This window comes from Penicillium manginii, assembly GCF_028828005.1.
Source record: "Penicillium manginii strain IBT 31320 chromosome Unknown utg000008l:1.0-3226943.0:1.0-3228205.0, whole genome shotgun sequence".
Classification (NCBI taxonomy): Eukaryota; Fungi; Ascomycota; class Eurotiomycetes; order Eurotiales; family Aspergillaceae; genus Penicillium; species Penicillium manginii.
In genome coordinates this window covers 3,110,472-3,128,977 of record NW_026643109.1, presented here as the reverse complement: position 1 = coordinate 3,128,977, position 18,506 = coordinate 3,110,472, and the positions used below count along the sequence as shown (strand labels likewise).

The following is an 18,506-nucleotide window of genomic DNA, read 5'->3' as shown; positions in this document are numbered from 1 at the left end:
TGCCATCAAATCATGGAATATTGCACACGTCAAGTCGATATTGCGACAAATGTGCCATAAGCCAACGTGATATCCCCTTTTTGTTCTCCGTGCGTCGCACAGCGGAAAGTGCTAGCTATAGTGCCACGTTTGAATTAATACAAAGTGAATTCTAGTCATCAATGGGTGGCATGCTTCACAATTCAACGAAATCCTAATGGATGAGACGGGCTGATAGAATGTGGTGTTATTGCTTCGGAGACTCCGGAACGAGAAAGCCATGTGATTGAGTGGGTAAATATCCGTGCGCAGTAGTGGTTGCGCTTGGACCGCCGTTCACTATGGATCTGAACTTCATCTGCCAAGTCGGAGACATTCCCTGGTTCGATTCGATGAACTCATTTCGGGGGCGGGGGTGAGTGAAGTAAAGCAAACTCCTTATGGGTGATGATAGATGGCACCCTCCATCCTGTTATTTCACGTCCCCGACCTGTTGGTTTGTATCATGCTTATCGTATCAAAGATCCAGTTGGAATTTCTGTCGAGCGGAAAGAGTGGTCAAATACCACTAAGACGCTTTTGGGTGGGATGTTCATCGTCCGCCCAATTCCCCACGTATTCGTGTGGTATTCGGTGTAGACTCGGAGTATGGTGTCGTAACACACCGAAACTAGATGATACAGACTCTCACGAGTGTTCAACCACTCTGATCTTTAATCAATCAATCATATGTTTCTATTGGACATGTTCAGTACTAGCCAGTACATCAATTCCTTATCCTGACAGTTATGAGCCCGGACTGCCTGACTGTCCGAGAGATATTAGACCATCTTGCACTGTATCTCGCAGTCAACGAACCCCTGAAGCGCCCGGCCGGATACCCCTGAACGCCTAGCCACCGCTTGTGAGCTCTTACGTTCAGCACACCGAAGATCCGCGCCGACGAGAAACCTTTGGAATTGTTATAAGAGGAGAATCTGAGTATCTGAGCTATATCCTGTGCGAAGATGTCCGATATTACGAGGGAAGATCTGATGCAGGTCCCGCTTGACCAGAAGCTTCAGTCAGAAGCACAGTGGAGGGTCTGGATAGGCCATATCAAGTCAGCGGCTGTTGCAGAAGATGCATGGGATTACCTGGACCCCGAGAAGGCGGATGATGAGGTCCTGCAGGTTCCTGAAGCTCAGGAAGAGCCATCGTTACCTCGGGATAACCGCCACCGGGAGAAGGACATCATGGAGCTAGACGATGCTGAGCTCAAGCGGTACACGTTAGCCGTTCAAGCGTACGATCGCCGCGATCAGCGCCGACAGAGGTTGCAAAAGACTATGTCACGATTGAATAGCCTCATTACCCGATCGCTAGCCACAGAACACCACTATCTTGTTGTAGGAGAGGACTCACCACGGAGGAAGCTAATGAAGCTGTCCGAAACGTTTAAACCGAAGCCTCACAATCGTCAACAGCAGCTTCGCCGTGCTTGGAGAGAGATGATCAGACAGAAGCCACCAGGTGATACTGATCACTGGTTGACTCAATGGATTAGTCTATTTGAGGAAGGCAAGATCGCTGGCATACCTGATTGCTCTAGCGGAGATCACTTTGCGATACGAGACTTCCTTGACGCGATACAACCGGTTGATGACACCTGGTGCACGTCCTGGCGTGGGAAACTGGTAGATGAGGAGAAATCCATCACATTTCATGAGGTTATAGCTAGCTACCGCAGTCGCTGTGGGGATCTCGCGGTCTTTAACGGGCGGAGGCAACCGAAGATAGCTCTGGCTTCGTTAAACGGCGAACCTGAAGCTAAGCCTGCTGAGAGGACATACCGAAAAAAGTGTCCGTGTGGTAATACTCATCCCCAACATCACTACTCTAAATGCTTCTATCTCAACGAGTCAATTCGACCGGAGGGCTGGAAGCCACGGGAGGGTACTCTTCAACGTATCCCTGAGTGCATCAAGCAGATGAGCCCTCAAGATCAAGAGAAGATCGCCAAAATGCAGCAGAAAAAGAGTGAATCAGCTCACTTAGCTGGTACTGCTTCGACAGAGGGATCATCCTTGGCCTTCTATACAAATGATACTGGAGCTATCGTAGCGTCAGCTGTGGACGGCAAACCTCTCAAAGACAGTTGGATTCTTGATACTGGCGCCAGCTGCCATATCTGCAACGATCTAGAGCTGTTCATGACCTATGTACCACGGAAAAACATAGTTAAAACCGGTCAAACTGAGACACCACTTCTAGGATATGGGCAAGTTAGGATCACTGGGAGACACCCTCGTACGGGTGCTACAGTACCTATTACCCTAGACAATGTACAGTACTCACCTGGCTTCCACACAAGCTTGATCTCACTCTCTATAATTGAGGATAAGGGCTTTTGCTTCAAATCTAATAAAAGAGCCATCTTCAAAGGCCCTGAAGCTGTTCTTGAGGTTGAGAGACATCACGGCCTCTATACAGTCAACTATAACTCGAACCATCAAGCAGCGTTCTCTACACGACATTCAGAGAAGCCTCTCCTCTCAGTGGTTTCAGCGAGGCGCTGGCATCGACGATTAGGCGACGCTTTTGACCAGAAGATTGAGAAGCTGCCAGAGATGGTTGATGGGGTCAAAATTGAGGGAATCTGCGAAGACAACCGTCACGATAATCCTGAGAGATGCGAGGTCTGTCAACTGACTAAGGCTAAGCGTCAGATCTCTCGGAGAACTACTGGCACACCGTACGGCAAGTATGGTCGCATCCACTTTGATCTCGTTCAAATCGACCCAGGATATAATGGGGATCGCTGGATGACGCACTTCTATCTTGAAGGCGTACGCCTCCACGCGACCTACACCCATGAAAAGAAGAACGGCTGCCAAGATGCGGTTAGTCAATTCGTTGCACTAGCGAAGAAGCAGTGGAATCTTCCAATACGGGCCTTTCGATATGATAACGAACGCTCTGCTGGGCGTACAGTGGAGGATTTCCTATCCAACGAAGGCTTTATCATTGAGCACAGTGTAGTAGGCACCCCAGAACAGAACGGATTCGCGGAGCGATCTGGGGGGGTGGTAATCACTGTGGCTCGTGCTCTTATAGCTGATGCAGGCCTTCCGAAGAATCTATGGCCTGAAGCTGTGAGAGCTGCTGTATGGATCATTAACAGATCGCCCACGAAGCTATCAGACGGCCGGTGGATAATTCCTTACCAAGAGGCATTCCTTAACCAGCCACAACAGCGTGTTAACCTTGCAAATCTGAGGATCTTTGGATGCAGAGCGTATGTGCGGAAACAGGGTATTCCGAACGCCGCAAAGATGGAGACTCGCGCCGAGATAGGATATCTTGTTGGCTATGAAGCCTCGAATATCTGGAAGGTTTGGTTTCCACGCAGAGGAGCCGTACGAGCAGTGCGGGATGTCATCTTTGATGAGAACGTGTTCTTCAACGCTCGAGAGCTAGAGAAGGAGCCTGTCAGCGATATCTTGGAGTCAATGCCATGGGTGGTCGAAGAAAGCGAGGATACCAACCAGGATACCTCGAGGATATACCTTGATATGCCTCAAGCAGTTGGAAACACCGCGGACTCGCAGGAGACGGAGCCACAGAGGTCAGCTAAGCCTTCTCAGGAGAAAACAGCTACCTCGCAGCTAGTGGAGCCTCAGCAGATGATATCACTGTCACCTACACCTTTACCAGAGCAACAACCTCGTGGGGTGCCACTAGATCCTGATCCTCAAGATCAACCCGCTGAGCAGCTTCAGAGAGAGCTCGTTACGGCCGCGCCTACCCGAGAGACACGTACTGCACCAAGAGATATTGTAGGGAACGTTTCACCTCGCAATATCGTGCCCGGCTCACGTATGCGAAAACCTAAAGACATGAGCGATTGGGCTATGTTTGCAGGTGGTGATGATGAAAACCAAGAGGGTATACTCGCTGCATTCGCTACTGGAATCAATAGCTCTCATTCCTACACAAGATCTCACTGCGATGAGCTACCGCCAGAGCCACAAAATTGGCGAGACATGATGAATCATCCATTTTGTGAGGGCTTCCTAGCTGCTGCAGGCCTTGAAGTCAAAACTATCGAGCGAAAGGGCACTTTTGAGGTCATACAGCGTCCGAATGATCGCAGTGTGCAGGTCCTTCCATTGAAATGGGTGTTTAACTATAAGTTCGACAGCGATGGCTATCTAGCTAAGCTAAAGGCAAGAATCTGCGTACGAGGAGACCTTCAGACACTCACCGCTGAGGAGAAATACTCGGCCACTCTCGCAGCGCGCACGGCTAGGGCTGTGTTCGCTATGGTCGCTGCGTTTAACCTTGATACACACCAGTTTGACGCTGTCAATGCATTCCTCAATAGCTTACTCGATGAAACGGTTTTAACGGAGATGCCCGAGGGATTTAGACAGTCTGGTTATTGCTGGAAGCTCCTAAGAGCTCTCTACGGCCTACGGAAATCCCCGAGGCTCTGGCAGCGCGAGGCCTCAAAGGTTCTGACTACCCTAGGTCTGACAGTGGTTCAGGAAGATCTCTGTCTCTTCGCAGCAGATGGAATCATCGTATTCTTTTATGTAGACGATCTAATCGTCGTCAATCACCCATCTCAGCGCCAGCGCGCGGCTGAGATCAAAGAGAAACTCAATATCGCGTGGGAATTGAGAGATATGGGCGAAGCAGAGTGGTTCCTAGGGATTCGTATCGTCCGCGACAGACAGCAGATGGCCCTCTGGCTCTGTCAGGACTCATACATTTCCTCTATGGCAACCAGATACCATCTCACCACCCATCGTCGATTTGATACACCACTAGCACCAGCTACATTGAAGCCGTATGCTGGGCAAGCCACGAAGGAGCGAATTCATGAGTACCAGGAGAAGATAGGTTCAGCTCAGTATGCCACGACCATCACACGACCAGATGCAGCCAAGGCCACCTCGGCGTTAGCTCAGTTTCTCACGAACCCGGGCCCGGAGCATCTGGAAGAGATCAACCGTGTGATATCCTATCTATATCACACACGTCACCGCGCTCTCACTTTTCGGCCGCGCCGATCTGACGATGCAGAAGCTGTCACCCTATTCAGTGATGCCTCGTTCGCTGATAACCCTGACCGGAAGAGCTCGGAGGGATATCTCTGTATGATTTTTGGAGGACCAGTCGATTGGAAGGCTACCAAACAGCGTACAGTCACCACCAGCACAACTGAAGCGGAGCTACTGGCAATCTCCGAGACTGGCAGGACCATGAGCATGTGGAAACGTCTCTTTGCAGCTATTCAATTTGACCCAAAGCACGACCTGGCTATCCGATGTGATAATCAACAGACGATCAGGCTTCTCACCAAGGAAGCTCCACAACTGCGCACGAAGCTTCGGCACGTCGACATCCACCACCACTGGCTCCGCCAGGAGGTCCAGGAAGGCAGGATCCTCATCAAATGGACTGAAACGAAAGATATGGCTGCGGATGGACTCACCAAACTACTGCCGCGCCAGAAGCACGCAGAATTCATTCAAATGATGGGCATGGAGGATATTGGAAATCTGCTAGAGTAGCAGGAGGTTGTTAGGAATTGCGCGAACGCTGAGGGGGTGTGTCGAGCGGAAAGAGTGGTCAAATACCACTAAGACGCTTTTGGGTGGGATGTTCATCGTCCGCCCAATTCCCCACGTATTCGTGTGGTATTCGGTGTAGACTCGGAGTATGGTGTCGTAACACACCGAAACTAGATGATACAGACTCTCACGAGTGTTCAACCACTCTGATCTTTAATCAATCAATCATCTGATTCTATTGGACATGTTCAGTACTAGCCAGTACATTAATTCCTCATCCTGACACATTGTTCTATTATCTTGCTAGTGTTCCGCACCAGTTATGCACGAGGTCAGCCTGGTCCGGTATCCAAATACGGAAATAGAATTGGTATGTGCTCCACATTATGACTTCAACGCGCCAAGCACACGCTGTATTTTACACCGAATACCGGAATCGCCCGAACGCGTCAGTAATGGATCTCCAACTGAGAGCCAAAAATGGACATAGGGGCTTCAAGGAATTCAAAACCTTTCATCTCAACCTTGCTCCTACACACAACATACGTGAATCTGGGAAATCACCTATCATCTTCTTTTCTTTTCGATTCTGGTCATACACATCAAAATGAGCCTTTCTCATCTACCCACTGAAATCCTGTGGATCATTTCATCCTATCTTTCGCGCCAGAGCGACATCTATGGCTTGGTTAGAACCAATCGTCGTCTGTACCAAGAGCTGAAAAGTTGTCTTTACTATTGGAATGCTCAATACGAATCCGGGTCGGCGGTCCCTGTTGCAGCCGAGTTAAATATCCTTCCACAGCTCAACGATCTTTTAGTCGGATTAGATCTTGCCCGAACTAGATCTGACTCGCTTCCCCAGAAAATGACCCAGATGCGCTATCTGACCCGGCGTAAAGGAGTTTTGGGTGTTGAAGAAGGGCGACAGGGCCAGGACCAGGACCGGGACCGGGACCGGGACGAGGATGACGATGACGATGACGATGACGATGATAAACGGGATAAGGAAAGAAGATCAGATCCCTACTGGGAAGATATCTATACCCATCCTCTTTTGTCGCAAGGATATTGCTTTATGGATATTCTTAATATTCAGCATGCCCTAGCGATAGGCATTCGTGCTGGACATACAGAGGTTGTTCATACTCTGTTAAAATTTTGGTGCAGAAGTCAACTTCTATCGTGGAAGTCATACTGCCAACCCACTTCCATCAGACTATACTAGCACAAGATGGCATAGCCGGATGGTTGACATTGACAACCCACCATTGTTTATAGCTGTGCAGTATGGCCACACTGAGATGGTGAGCAAGTTACTTGAGTGTGGTGCTGATCCAGAGCGGTATACCCCTTCACCCTTATACCGCGCCGTTGAAGATGATAATCTGGATATCGTTTCTATTCTACTGAAAATGGATAAACGATCCCAGAAATCAGCCTTGAAACTTGCTGTATTACGACGGAACTATTCTATGGTTGAATTTCTGCTGCTCGGTGGCCTGGGAGCTTCAGAGCATGGGAATGCCGGTCTATATGTTGCTGAAATGAAAGGTTACAAGGAATTGGCTTGTTTGCTGAAGCTTCATGGTGCGACTATTGATACACTCTCCGATAGGGACAGAAAGAAGTGGGAAGCAGAAGACAGAGATGGTACTGATCGCGCCAGATATGGGTGGTCCTCTGATCCTCATGCAGAAGATTATCCAGATGAACCTTCAAATTCAGAATCCGAGTCTGAGAATATGGATTTGATATGATATATTTTGATGTTTGTGCCAGTGCCCAGGTGCCTGATGAAATACTGTCGTCATTGATATGCAGGCCGTTGTGTATCATGAGTTCTGCCTAGGCGCACTATGGAGGGCCACCGCCACAGCAACTGCGCCCAAACGGTTCCAAAGTGCGTTCCATGCGGAGGCCCACATGAATCATACAGCAAAAGTTGCCAGAAGCTGTATCCGCCACATCATGAATAAAACACTCCGAATAATCCAACTGAATGTGAGGAAACAGGGAGCAGTGCATGACAGTTTAATGAACGACGAAGAAACTCAGGGGGCAATAGCACTAGCGATTCAGGAACCCCAAGCGAGAAGAATCCAAGGGCGGCTCCTGACAACCCCGATGGGACATCACAAATGGACCAAGGTGGTTCCCTCCACCTGGAGGGAGGGCCGATGGGCGATCCGAAGCATGCTTTGGATCAACAAGGAAGTGGAAGCAGAGCAAGTGCCGATCGAGTCGCCGGATCTGACGGCGGTGGTCATCCGCTTCCCCGAGCGACTGATTTTTATGGCATCGGTTTACGTAGAGGGAGGGGATGCCTCGGCGTTGGACGACGCATGCGATCACCTTAGAAAAGCAATCACAGAGGTACAGCGAGATTCAGGGACGGTGGTGGAGGTTATGGTTGTAGGGGACTTCAACCGCCATGATCAACTCTGGGGAGGAGACGACGTGTCTTTGACAAGGCAAGGAGAGGCGGAACCAATCATCGAGATCATGAACGAATTTTCTCTGAGTAGCCTACTCAAACGAGGCACGAAGACATGGCACGGTGGAGGGCAGACTGGGGACTGTGAGTCCACGATCGACCTCGTCCTGGCCTCGGAAAACTTGACAGACTCGATGGTCAAGTGTGCAATACACGGAACAGAACATGGCTCGGACCACTGCGCCATTGAGACTGTTTTCGATGCGCCGTGGCCGACCCCCCCAGCATGCGGAACGACTTCTGCTGAAGAACGCACCATGGAAGGAAATTAATGCCAGAATTACTAGTACTCTAGCCACCACTCCGTTAGAAGGCACAATGCAGCTGAAAACCGACCGCCTCATGTTTGCGGTGTCGGAGGCAGTGCATACTTTGACACCGAGGGCCAAACCGTCGCCACACGCAAAGCGATGGTGGACGGGTGACCTAACACAGCTCCGTCAGATATACACATATTGGAGAAACCACGCCCGCTCGCAGCGACGTGTAGGGCGAAAGGTGCCACACCTGGAGAAAATGGCCGCAAGTGCGGCGAAACAATACCACGATGCAATTCGGAAACAAAAGAAGAAGCACTGGAATGAGTTTCTGGCTGACAACGATAATATATGGAAAGCCGCGAAATACCTGAAGTCGGGAGACGATGCAGCGTTCGGGAAGGTCCCGCAGCTCCTCAGGGCAGATGGAACTATTACCACTGATCACAAAGAGCAAGCAGAAGAACTACTGACCAAATTCTTCCCGCCCCTGCCGGAAAACATCGACGGGGAAGGAACTAGACCACAAAGAGCGCCGGTGGATATGCCGGCCATCACTATGGAAGAGGTCGAACGGCAGTTGTTGGCCGCAAAGTCCTGGAAAGCGCCGGGCGAGGACGGTCTACCGGTGATAGTGTGGAAGATGACATGGCCCGCGGTCAAGCACAGGGTCTTGGGGCTATTCCAGGCGTCGCTCGAAGAAGGCACATTGCCGAAGCAGTGGAGACATGCGAAGATCATACCGCTCAAGAAACCGAACAAAGAGAACTATACCATTGCGAAGGCTTGGAGGCCGATCTCACTCCTGGCGACACTGGGGAAGATACTGGAATCAATCATCGCAGAAAGGATCTCACACGCGGTGGAGACCTATGGCCTGCTTCCAACTAGTCACTTCGGGGCCCGAAAGCAGCGGTCCGCGGAGCAGGCACTCTTACTCTTGCAAGAGCAAATCTATGCGGCGTGGCGTGGCCGACGGGTCTTGAGCTTGATCAGCTTCGACGTCAAGGGGGCCTACAATGGGGTTTGCAAAGAACGACTGCTCCAGAGGATGAAAGCGCGAGGGATACCGGAGGTCGTGCTCCGGTGGGTCGAAGCGTTCTGCTCGGAGCGAACAGCGACTATCCAGATCAATGGGCAAGCATCTGAGGCCCGAAGTCTCCCACAGGCGGGGCTGCCTCAGGGATCACCCCTGTCCCCCATCCTATTCCTCTTCTTCAACGCAGATCTCGTACAACGACAGATCGACGGCCAAGGAGGAGCGATTGCCTTCGTGGATGACTTTACCGCGTGGGTGACCGGACCGACTGCGCAGAGCAACCGGAATGGTATTGAAGCGATCGTCAATGAAGCACTCGACTGGGAAAAGAGAAGTGGAGCGACCTTTGAAGCAGAGAAAACTGCCATTATACACTTCGCCCCCAAGGCCCACAAATCGGACCTGGAGCCATTCATCATTAAGGGAGAGACCGTTGAACCTAAAGACCATGTTAAGATTCTTGGCGTGATAATGGATACAAGACTCAAATACAAGGAACATATCGCGAGAGCGGCGTCCAAAGGCCTAGAGGCAGCGATGGAGCTTCGACGACTCCGAGGTCTGTCCCCAGCGACAGCGCGGCAGCTCTTCACAGCCACCGTGGCCCCGGTGGTGGACTATGCCTCCAATGTCTGGATGCACGCTTTCAAGAACAAGAATATCGGGCCGATCAACCGGGTTCAACGAGTCGGAGCGCAGGCGATTGTAGGAACGTTCCTCACCGTTGCGACCAGCGTGGCGGAGGCCGAGGCTCACATTGCCACTGCACGACATCGGTTCTGGAGACGAGCCGTGAAGATGTGGACGGACATTCACACCCTATCAGTAACCAATCCCCTCCGCAGGAGTACAGCTCAGATCAGAAAATTCAGAAGATACCACCGGTCGCCATTGTATCAGGTCGCAGACGCGCTGAAAAGCATCGAGATGGAATCACTGGAAACCATCAATCCATTCACCTTGGCACCATGGGAGGAGCGTGTGCAGAGCGATGGTCATGAAACCCCAGAGACACAGACCGAAGCAGGTGGAGTCATGCGGATCGCGGTCAGCAGTTCAGCACGGAACGATCTGGTTGGATTTGGAGTGGCGATCGAGAAGCAGCCACCTCATTATCGAAAACCGAGGCTGAAAACCTTCTCTGTCACACTGGGCGCAAGAGCAGAGCAAAACCCATACTCCGGCGAACTAGCAGCAATGGCATACGCACTGGGCACGCTACAGGGACTGAAACGGTGCAGGGTCACGCTACTCACGAGCAATAAAGCGGCGACTCTCACGCTAAAGAATCCCCGACAACAGTCGGGCCAGGAACACATCTACCAAGCATACAAGCTGATCAAGAGGCTACGGAAGCATAAGAACTACATCAACATCTGTTGGGTCCCGACCAGCGAAGAAAATCACCTGCTAGGCCTAGCAAAAGAGCAGGCTCGGACCGCGACCCAAGAGGATTCTACCCCGCAGGCACAGGTCCCCCGGATGAAGTCGACAACACTGAACATCTCACGATCCCAAGCAGTCCCCAAAAATTGCCTGCCAGAGAATATAGGGAAACACTCCAAACGAGTGGATGCAGCACTCCCAGGAAAACATACCCGGCAGTTGTATGATCGATTATCGTGGAAAGAAGCGAGTGCGCTGGCCCAACTCCGGACTGGAATGGCTAGACTCAACGGATATCTCCATCGAATCAATGTCGCAGAGTCAGATCAATGCGCATGTGGACAAGCCAGAGAGACCGTGGAGCACTTCCTCTTTCGATGTCAGCGGTGGACCGCACACCGGACGGAAATGCTGCAATGTACCCACACTCACCGAGGCAACATATCCTTTTTCCTAGGTGGAAAATCGCCTTTGGATGACCAGAACTGGAAGCCGAACCTGGAAGCAGTGCGAGCCTCAATACGGTTTGCAATCGCCACGGGCCGACTCGACGCCACTTAGCCGTGTCAATCAACACAAATCAACCCTACCCCAACCCAACATTAATCTAACCCCCACCAACTACCTTGTGCCAGAGACGGTAGACGCGCTTCAATTGCCGAGGATAGGATGTTGAACACTTGGAGAATCGCCTTCAAGCAAGTCTACTAACTAAACACTAACCCACAAGGACCCGCGAAGATATTGATATCTGAGATGACATACACTGAAACGAATCTTGTATGGGCTCCAAGGAGGCACCGCATTAGCTAGAGCATGTATATTTAGATCAGTGATAGTTGCCCTTTCGGTTCAGCCGCCGGGCGTTAATAAATTGTGTGTGTGTGTGTGTGTAATGACTGCAAGGCTGTACGTGTTGTGATGAGGGGGTCAGGAACAAAGTAGCAACATCGGAAATAATACCGGGTTGCCTATCCAAAGAAGAATAACCATTCCTCTTGTTCCACATTGGGCGTGAAAATCTCGGAAAGCGCTCAATGGCGTGGTGGCCCGAAATAGGCTCAAGATAAAGCGGGAATTCCAGATAACCTGAAATGTTTTCTTCTTGGCTGACCTGTTTTGAGCCTACGATGTATAATCTGTCAGGGCAGGTCTGTTTGCTTCATTAGTGACGGTATCGGCCTCGAGGTAACGCTACCCAAAAATTCCTAGTTAGACTTTATATTTATGATAGGGCTAAGAAGCTCACAGCAGTTCTGCAAATGATCAAACAGCTTTACGTGGGACATCTGTTCACGCTGTGGAATCTGGCGGGCGAACGACAACGCCACCATCTAATGACAAAAGTGGGGCCGACGGAAGTGACAATCCGACGACCAATCGATAGTTGTCAACCGCGTCACCACATGACTATTGGGTGAAAGTTCGGTGAGCGGATGAAGCACTCAATGATTGGTCTTCTGTCCAGGTGTATCCTGCAAGTCTTAGCCCGCTAGCTACCAATTGGGTCCATATAATACCCCTTGAAACAGTCCGGCGAAAATTTCTAACCCAGGATTTTTTGTCCTTAATAAGCGACGCCTGTCATTTTTGAGGCCCCATGCCGAACGCAGTTTGAGAAGGCTATGGTAACTAGCCAGGCGGAAGTCAGCGGCAGATAGGCCGGCAAGTTAGTCTTGGCTGGACATGCTTGAGTTATCAACGGCGACGTGTTCGCTGGCAGAAAATATCTAGTCCAGATGAAAACGGTATAGTCACCGACAGTGCTGAAAATTGACTACCAGTCCAGAGATCAGGGATGCTGATAGGGATGGCCGGGGCGTATAAGATATGCACTCGTTCAATTTAGATACTACCTGCTGCAATGGCTGTAAGTTCAGCTAAACAGAGTTACGGCCCGTCCCTTTACAGTGCTTCCGCACCAAACTCATCGAAGCCATACGCCACTCGCAACCCTGACCTGCCAGCCCGCCCTAAAACCGGAATGAGTTTGCATTTGCTAGGAAACGTGGACTAATGGCATGCAGTGCAACGCACGCCAGACCACCGTTAGCTGTCACTGCTAGCCGGAGAAAGTTGAGGGGCTTAGCCGAACTTCGATAATTATTCCTAATTCTTTCTCTCGATCCCTGGTATTTTTGCGCATTGCAAAGGCAATTATGGATTGATAGTCTCTCGTTATCTATTCCTCTATTTACTGGAGAGCAGTTGGTAGATAATTCATCATTTTCATATATCCACCTCCACAACCAATAATAAGGAATTAGAGAATGACCAAGTTTTTAGTTGAATGTTTCAATAATCGACATGATGTCAAGCTAAAGTACAGTGCTTGCCCAGTTGCTTTCACAAGGCTTGTATGCGCAACAGATGCAGCGAAAAAAGATGCAGCGGGACTTCTTTTTTAATGGAGTTTTAAATTTCGTTCCGCGTGTGGTATAATTATAGACATCAAATTCCTTTTTTCATTATATATTCAGGCTACTTCTTTTCCTTGCTCCGTTTCTGCTCTCTTATAAAGTCTAAACTCTATCCTCAGGCAACAACCCAATTAAAGCACAAACTCAATTCCAGTTCCTTTTGCTCTCAGCATCTCCCCTCGGCTATGGCCGGCGCACAACAAATGGCCAGATCTTCCACGCCCAAGCCACCTGGTGAGGCTCATGGCAACACCAACGCAAATTTAAGTGACGAGAGCACCGACTGTGAGGAATTTGAAAGTTACCAATATAATATACGTTTTTTCTAAACGAGAAAATCTTTCAGTGCTAGAAAATTTCCTGCAAAGGATTGAAGATCCAATAATGGTCGCTCTCGCAAAGGAGTAGTAAGTGTATCTTCAACAGAGCTAGACCTAGAAATAGGCTGACTAAAAATTCCTCAGCCTGGATGCGCGACGAAGGTGCGTTTTGCTATTCTCTTGGAATGATTGCCTATCCAGTTAAGCTTGCTTTTCTTCATCAGCGGGACTATTCTTGTCTTATTTACTAATTATACACAGAATGGTAGAAGCCAGAGACAGATTACGGGCATTTCGGGAGTTTGCGCAAGGAATTGGTATCGGAGAGCCACTCCAGGGCGATATTCTTTCTTTAGTGGAGAAGTTGGATAAATCGGAACGTTCGAAAGGCCGCGGGTGAAGATGAGCGGACTTCTTAGCTGTTCACAACTGTTCAGGATAATACTATTCTTTCTCCAGGTCAACCTTGGGTAATGGATTTCTAGCAGGGCAACCGACAATCAGCATGGACAACGATCCGATAAGACCACTGAACAACGCCAAGTGAAGTATCCGCATGGGCAGAATTTATTGGCGCTAGTACAATTGGACCCTGTCTATTACGCCGAGAAACATGAAGAAAACAAATTTCCAGGATGAGGAGTTAATGTACTAGCTAGTACTGCAGATACCAATACGATCAGAGGATTGATTGAAGGCTATTAAGTTCGTCTGAGCGAACAGGGGGCTGTATAATCGATCTCCGGCGTGCCACGACACCGTACTTCCGAGTATACCCAGTATAGCATAACGGTTACGTACACCAGTCACAGAGATGTGATCTATCAGTCGCCAGCAGTAAGTCACCGCTAGCTTGTCCTGGCTGAAGGGAATGATATATCCCGACAGGTTCAGAAGACGCTATGGTGAATATATAAATCGTACGTATGGTTGGCTTTCGGTGACCTTTCCCTAGATTAAGGTCTCTCGACTATTTAGTAAATGGAGGGCCGTAATAGCTTCGCATCTTTTGCTTGTAAACATACTAAATGAGGCCTAACCAAGCCAAAAGAAAGCTCCTGAATGGCGGTTATGTTTCTTTGATTCCAGTTGCTGTTCTCTCCAAATTTTTATACCTCCATTCATATTGGACCAACTGCCTCCTGCCGGCCTGTGACAGAATCCCATCATTTTCTACTGCCATTCTACTTTCCTTCTGCAATAGCAGTTCCCATTGTTTAAGTATGCTAGCTTGGTGGTCTGCAATAGATTTGAGATTGACGCAGTTTCACCTTAGTCTTGGCAGTGGGGCGTCAGATAGTTTCTGTGTGTAAAACATGGAAGCCAATTTCGAATATTGCTGTATGGTAGTATCGAACAGCCCTCAAATTACTGTCGAGCAGTCAATAAAGGATCTACGCTAAGGAACGTATATAAAATCATCTATTCCAACCATTGCTACAATGAAGACGCGTGAGATGTTTTTGGCCCGTACGGGGCACCTGCAGTCCGAACATGGTGATGTAGGTCTCCTTGACAGAAGACTACAGCGCCGCGAGGGCTGCAGGCGGGCCCGTAGCACTCCGTATATTTCAGGAGGAAGTAAAGCTATGCGGAAGCATACTTAGTACATACATGAGGGTTCCGCGGTGGGCGGGAAGAAACCGCTGCGAAGAGAGCCCAACTCTCCTTCGAAACGGCAATGTTCCTTTCGAAGGAGAGGATATACGAGCAATATCTGTGTGCGATTATAAGCACGGAATATCGTGGACCCGACGCAAGGGGGAGGGGCTCTCCGCAACAATCCCGAATAGAACATATCATCTATTCCAACCATTGCTACAATGAAGACGCGTGAGATGTTTTTGGCCCGTACGGGGCACCTGCAGTCCGAACATGGTGATGTAGGTCTCCTTGACAGAAGACTACAGCGCCGCGAGGGCTGCAGGCGGGCCCAAATGACCCGATGGGCCAAATAAGGATGGTGGAGGGGCTGGTGGTGAGGAAGAGGAGACCGGAGTTGGATGACCGGTCTGGAATTGACGGTTCCAGGTGTACAGTGTTGTTGGGGGCGTCGTGAAGTAAAGACGGAAAGCTTCGGAAGACCATCTTCCGAGGGCTTGAATGTGGTCACTTCTCAGGCCCGAATCGTGGGCGTGTTGGGCTGCCCCTTTTCTGAAACTATGACCTTTTAGTCCTGTGGTATCTTCCCCAGAGCGTTTGAGCTTGGAGATAACGGCGCGTTGAAAGGCGGCTGAGGTGAATGGCCCGGAGGAGAGCGTAAACAAAGGAGCAGTTGAAGGTTGTGAATCATGAAGGAATAGCTTAGAAAGTCCCTCAACGGGGCAGGCCGCGTCGTTTGTCGCTGCAAGGACAATATTAACACCTTCGTGGTTTCGGTCGGTCTTGCTTCTCTTTAAAGTGAGGAGGACGTGGTCCATGGTAGGGGAGAATCTGATATCCCCCCGGGTTAACTTAGTAGCAACAAAGATTTGCGTATTCCTATGCTCAGCAGCTGAGTATGTAAATTCCCCGAACCGAAGAAACCCGGCGAAGGCAACCCGGGCAGCCACGGCAAGATTGAGATCGTCTCTCTGGGGCCCTGAGAGCCTCAGTGGCTGGGCAGGTAGATGTGAAATATTCCCTGATAGGGTTATAATTGAGGTGCGTGGGATTGGATTGCGAACCCGCTTTTGGCGCGGGGGTTGCAGCCGGCGAGCACCATCGACCATACGACGAAAATGCTTGGCGTGGAGGTCAAAAATTGCATCGGAAAGACCGTTGTCGACGTGGTACGCGCGGAGCGCTGAGAGCTCAGACATAGCTGTATCGGGCTTCACTGGTGGGCTCCCACCTGCGCCCAGCAGTCGTTCCGTGAGCCAAGTGTAGATCGCTGGTGCTGTTGCTGGCCATGGCTGTAATCCATTGAGGGCGCAGCTACGGGTGTATGAGCGCTGTGCGGAGCGGTACCCTTTTCTTGTTCCCTCTGCCAGACCATTCCAGACCAGCTTAGCATGACCAGCACTCACGAAAATAGGCTGGCTGGAGAACCAGGCTGGCGGAGCAAGGGAAAGGAGCTCGTCCACTGTGGGCAAATGTCAGCGATGGAACCATAGTCGGAACGGGATAATGCGTCAGCTAGCAGGTTTTCTGATGAAGGTAGCCAGTGTGGCTGGATTTCTATGTCAAGGGCGGCTGCTATACTGAAAAGCATGAGCAGTTGGCGATGGGCCGGCCCGCGGAGTGCCTGCTTAGACAGGCCATGGAACGCGACGGCACTGTCCGTAAAAGCGAGGACACGATGATGAGCCCAATGGAGGCTGTGTAGAAGGAAGGCCTGCAGAATTGCGGTAACCTCCTTGGTGTTGATGTGGGCCTCGCTAGCGCAGACGGAGGAGGCGTCCACAATAGCGGCGTGAGTGGAAGGCAGGTAAGGTGCTGCAGACAACCAGTCTCCGGCGGAGTCCCGTGAGGGCGCAAAAAAGAAGAAGAGGCCCAGACCGGAGTCACACGCGTCTGTGTAGAGGGCAACTAGGGGGCGGCTCTTCTTAAAGAAATGGATTCCGTTGAAAAACGGGATTGTGTCCGTCCACCACGCGAGGTCCTCGCGGCTATCATGGGATAGGCGGCGGAGAGAGCGCTGGTGAGGTGGGAAAGATGCGAGGTCGCTGTAGAGCGACTGGAGGCGGGGTCTGCCAAGACGAATGACCATTGAGCAGTGTTGGAGGAAACCGATCACACGTTGCAAGGCTTTATGCGAAACACGATTTTGCTGTAATAGCGACGCGGCCTCGGAAGATGCGCGTGTTAGCTTATCGCGAGGCATGCGGGCCTGTAGAAGTGTTGTGTCGATTTCGATCCCAAGCACATTGACCACGGTACCCGCGGCGTCTTTGGTGTTATTCCTTGGGATGCCTAGTGCATCTGTAAGAGGAATGTAAACGGTATTGAACTCGACGATAGCCTGAGAGATATCTCCTACAGAAGGAGGAAAAACAGTGATAAAATCGTCAAGGTAATGGACGATAGAGGCCCCAGGTAAGTAGGCAGTCAGAAGCCAGTTGAGACCCTCAGCAAAGAGATTAAAGATGAAGGGTGCAGTTGCAAGACCAAATGGAAGGCAACATTCCATGTATGTCTTGCTATCCCACGAAAAGGCTAGGAGAGGCCGGTCGGCCGGTGCGACGGGGATATTGCGGAAAGCATCTTTGATGTCGCGTTTGATGATAAAGCATCCTCGTCCAGAGGTGCAGGTGAGTTCGAAAATGTGATCTATGGAGATGTATTGTATGGCAGAGGCGATAGCCGGGATAGACTCGTTGACACTGCACCCTGGCGGGTAGGAAAGGTCATGGATACGGCGCCAGCTTCCGTCTTGTTTAGGTACGAGCCCTAGTGGGGACACAACAGCGGGACCAGTGCAAACTTGCACTCGACGATTTGACAGGTCATCGGAGAGCTTTTGGGTGATAATAGAGGGTTCCTCAATATGGTGATTAGATGTTCGGCGGTCTGTCGGCTGGCCCGTACAACCAAGGCGGCAGCCGAATGTGAGAATACCGCTACAAATAGTCCCTAGATCGCCAGGATATCGTTCAAGGAGAGTTTCCCACACTGAACTGATAAAAGGGGAAGCAGAATCACGCAGGGGCGGGAGAGAAGAGTCAAAGATCTCAAACTGGATAGAGGTGTTGGGACGCGGGGCTGGCCAGCTGGTTGGCGGTGATAGCGTTTGAAATATATCAAGGCAGACCGCGGCGTGGTCCTAACTCGCTGGTTTCACTTTGCAGCTTATCATAGAGTGTTCGTTGCCACACTTAGAGCAGACGTGCCTACGGTGACATGTTCGCCAGTGACAGCCAGCAAAAGAGTTGAACTTTTCACAGATGACAGAATCGTTGTTTGAGGCGGCGGTTGAGCGCGTTGACCGTGTGGTTGGGGTAGTCGGCGCTGTCTTTGCTGGGAGCACGTTATCCGGGCGTAGGTAGGAGCTTTCGAGAGCTTTCCCAATTTCCCAGTCGCCAAGAGAAACGGCAAGGTCGCCTTTATCGACGACCATCTGATGGTG

At 50.5% G+C, this 18,506-nt stretch overlaps 4 protein-coding genes across 4 annotated transcripts; 2 read left to right on the top strand and 2 right to left on the bottom strand.

The window, feature by feature from the left end:
• Positions 1-986: 986 nt before the first annotated feature.
• On the top strand, positions 987-1,936 carry N7533_011742 (uncharacterized protein; the record flags this gene model as incomplete). The annotated part of the gene is made up of 2 exons (XM_057108392.1): positions 987-1,821; positions 1,881-1,936. The coding sequence occupies 2 exons, from the start codon at positions 987-989 to the stop codon at positions 1,934-1,936; spliced, it is 891 nt and encodes a 296-aa protein (XP_056955770.1).
• A 4,211-nt stretch (positions 1,937-6,147) lies between these two features.
• On the top strand, positions 6,148-7,300 carry N7533_011741 (uncharacterized protein; the record flags this gene model as incomplete). The annotated part of the gene is made up of 2 exons (XM_057108391.1): positions 6,148-6,661; positions 6,711-7,300. 2 exons carry the CDS (start codon positions 6,148-6,150, stop codon positions 7,298-7,300), a joined length of 1,104 nt encoding a protein of 367 aa, XP_056955769.1.
• Positions 7,301-15,363: 8,063 nt separating this feature from the next.
• N7533_011740 (uncharacterized protein) lies at positions 15,364-16,260 on the bottom strand (the record flags this gene model as incomplete). The annotated part of the gene is made up of 1 exon (XM_057108390.1): positions 15,364-16,260. One exon carries the CDS (start codon positions 16,258-16,260, stop codon positions 15,364-15,366), a length of 897 nt encoding a protein of 298 aa, XP_056955768.1.
• Positions 16,261-16,463: 203 nt separating this feature from the next.
• On the bottom strand, positions 16,464-18,497 carry N7533_011739 (uncharacterized protein; the record flags this gene model as incomplete). The annotated part of the gene is made up of 2 exons (XM_057108389.1): positions 16,464-18,000; positions 18,256-18,497. 2 exons carry the CDS (start codon positions 18,495-18,497, stop codon positions 16,464-16,466), a joined length of 1,779 nt encoding a protein of 592 aa, XP_056955767.1.
• Positions 18,498-18,506: the final 9 nt, after the last annotated feature.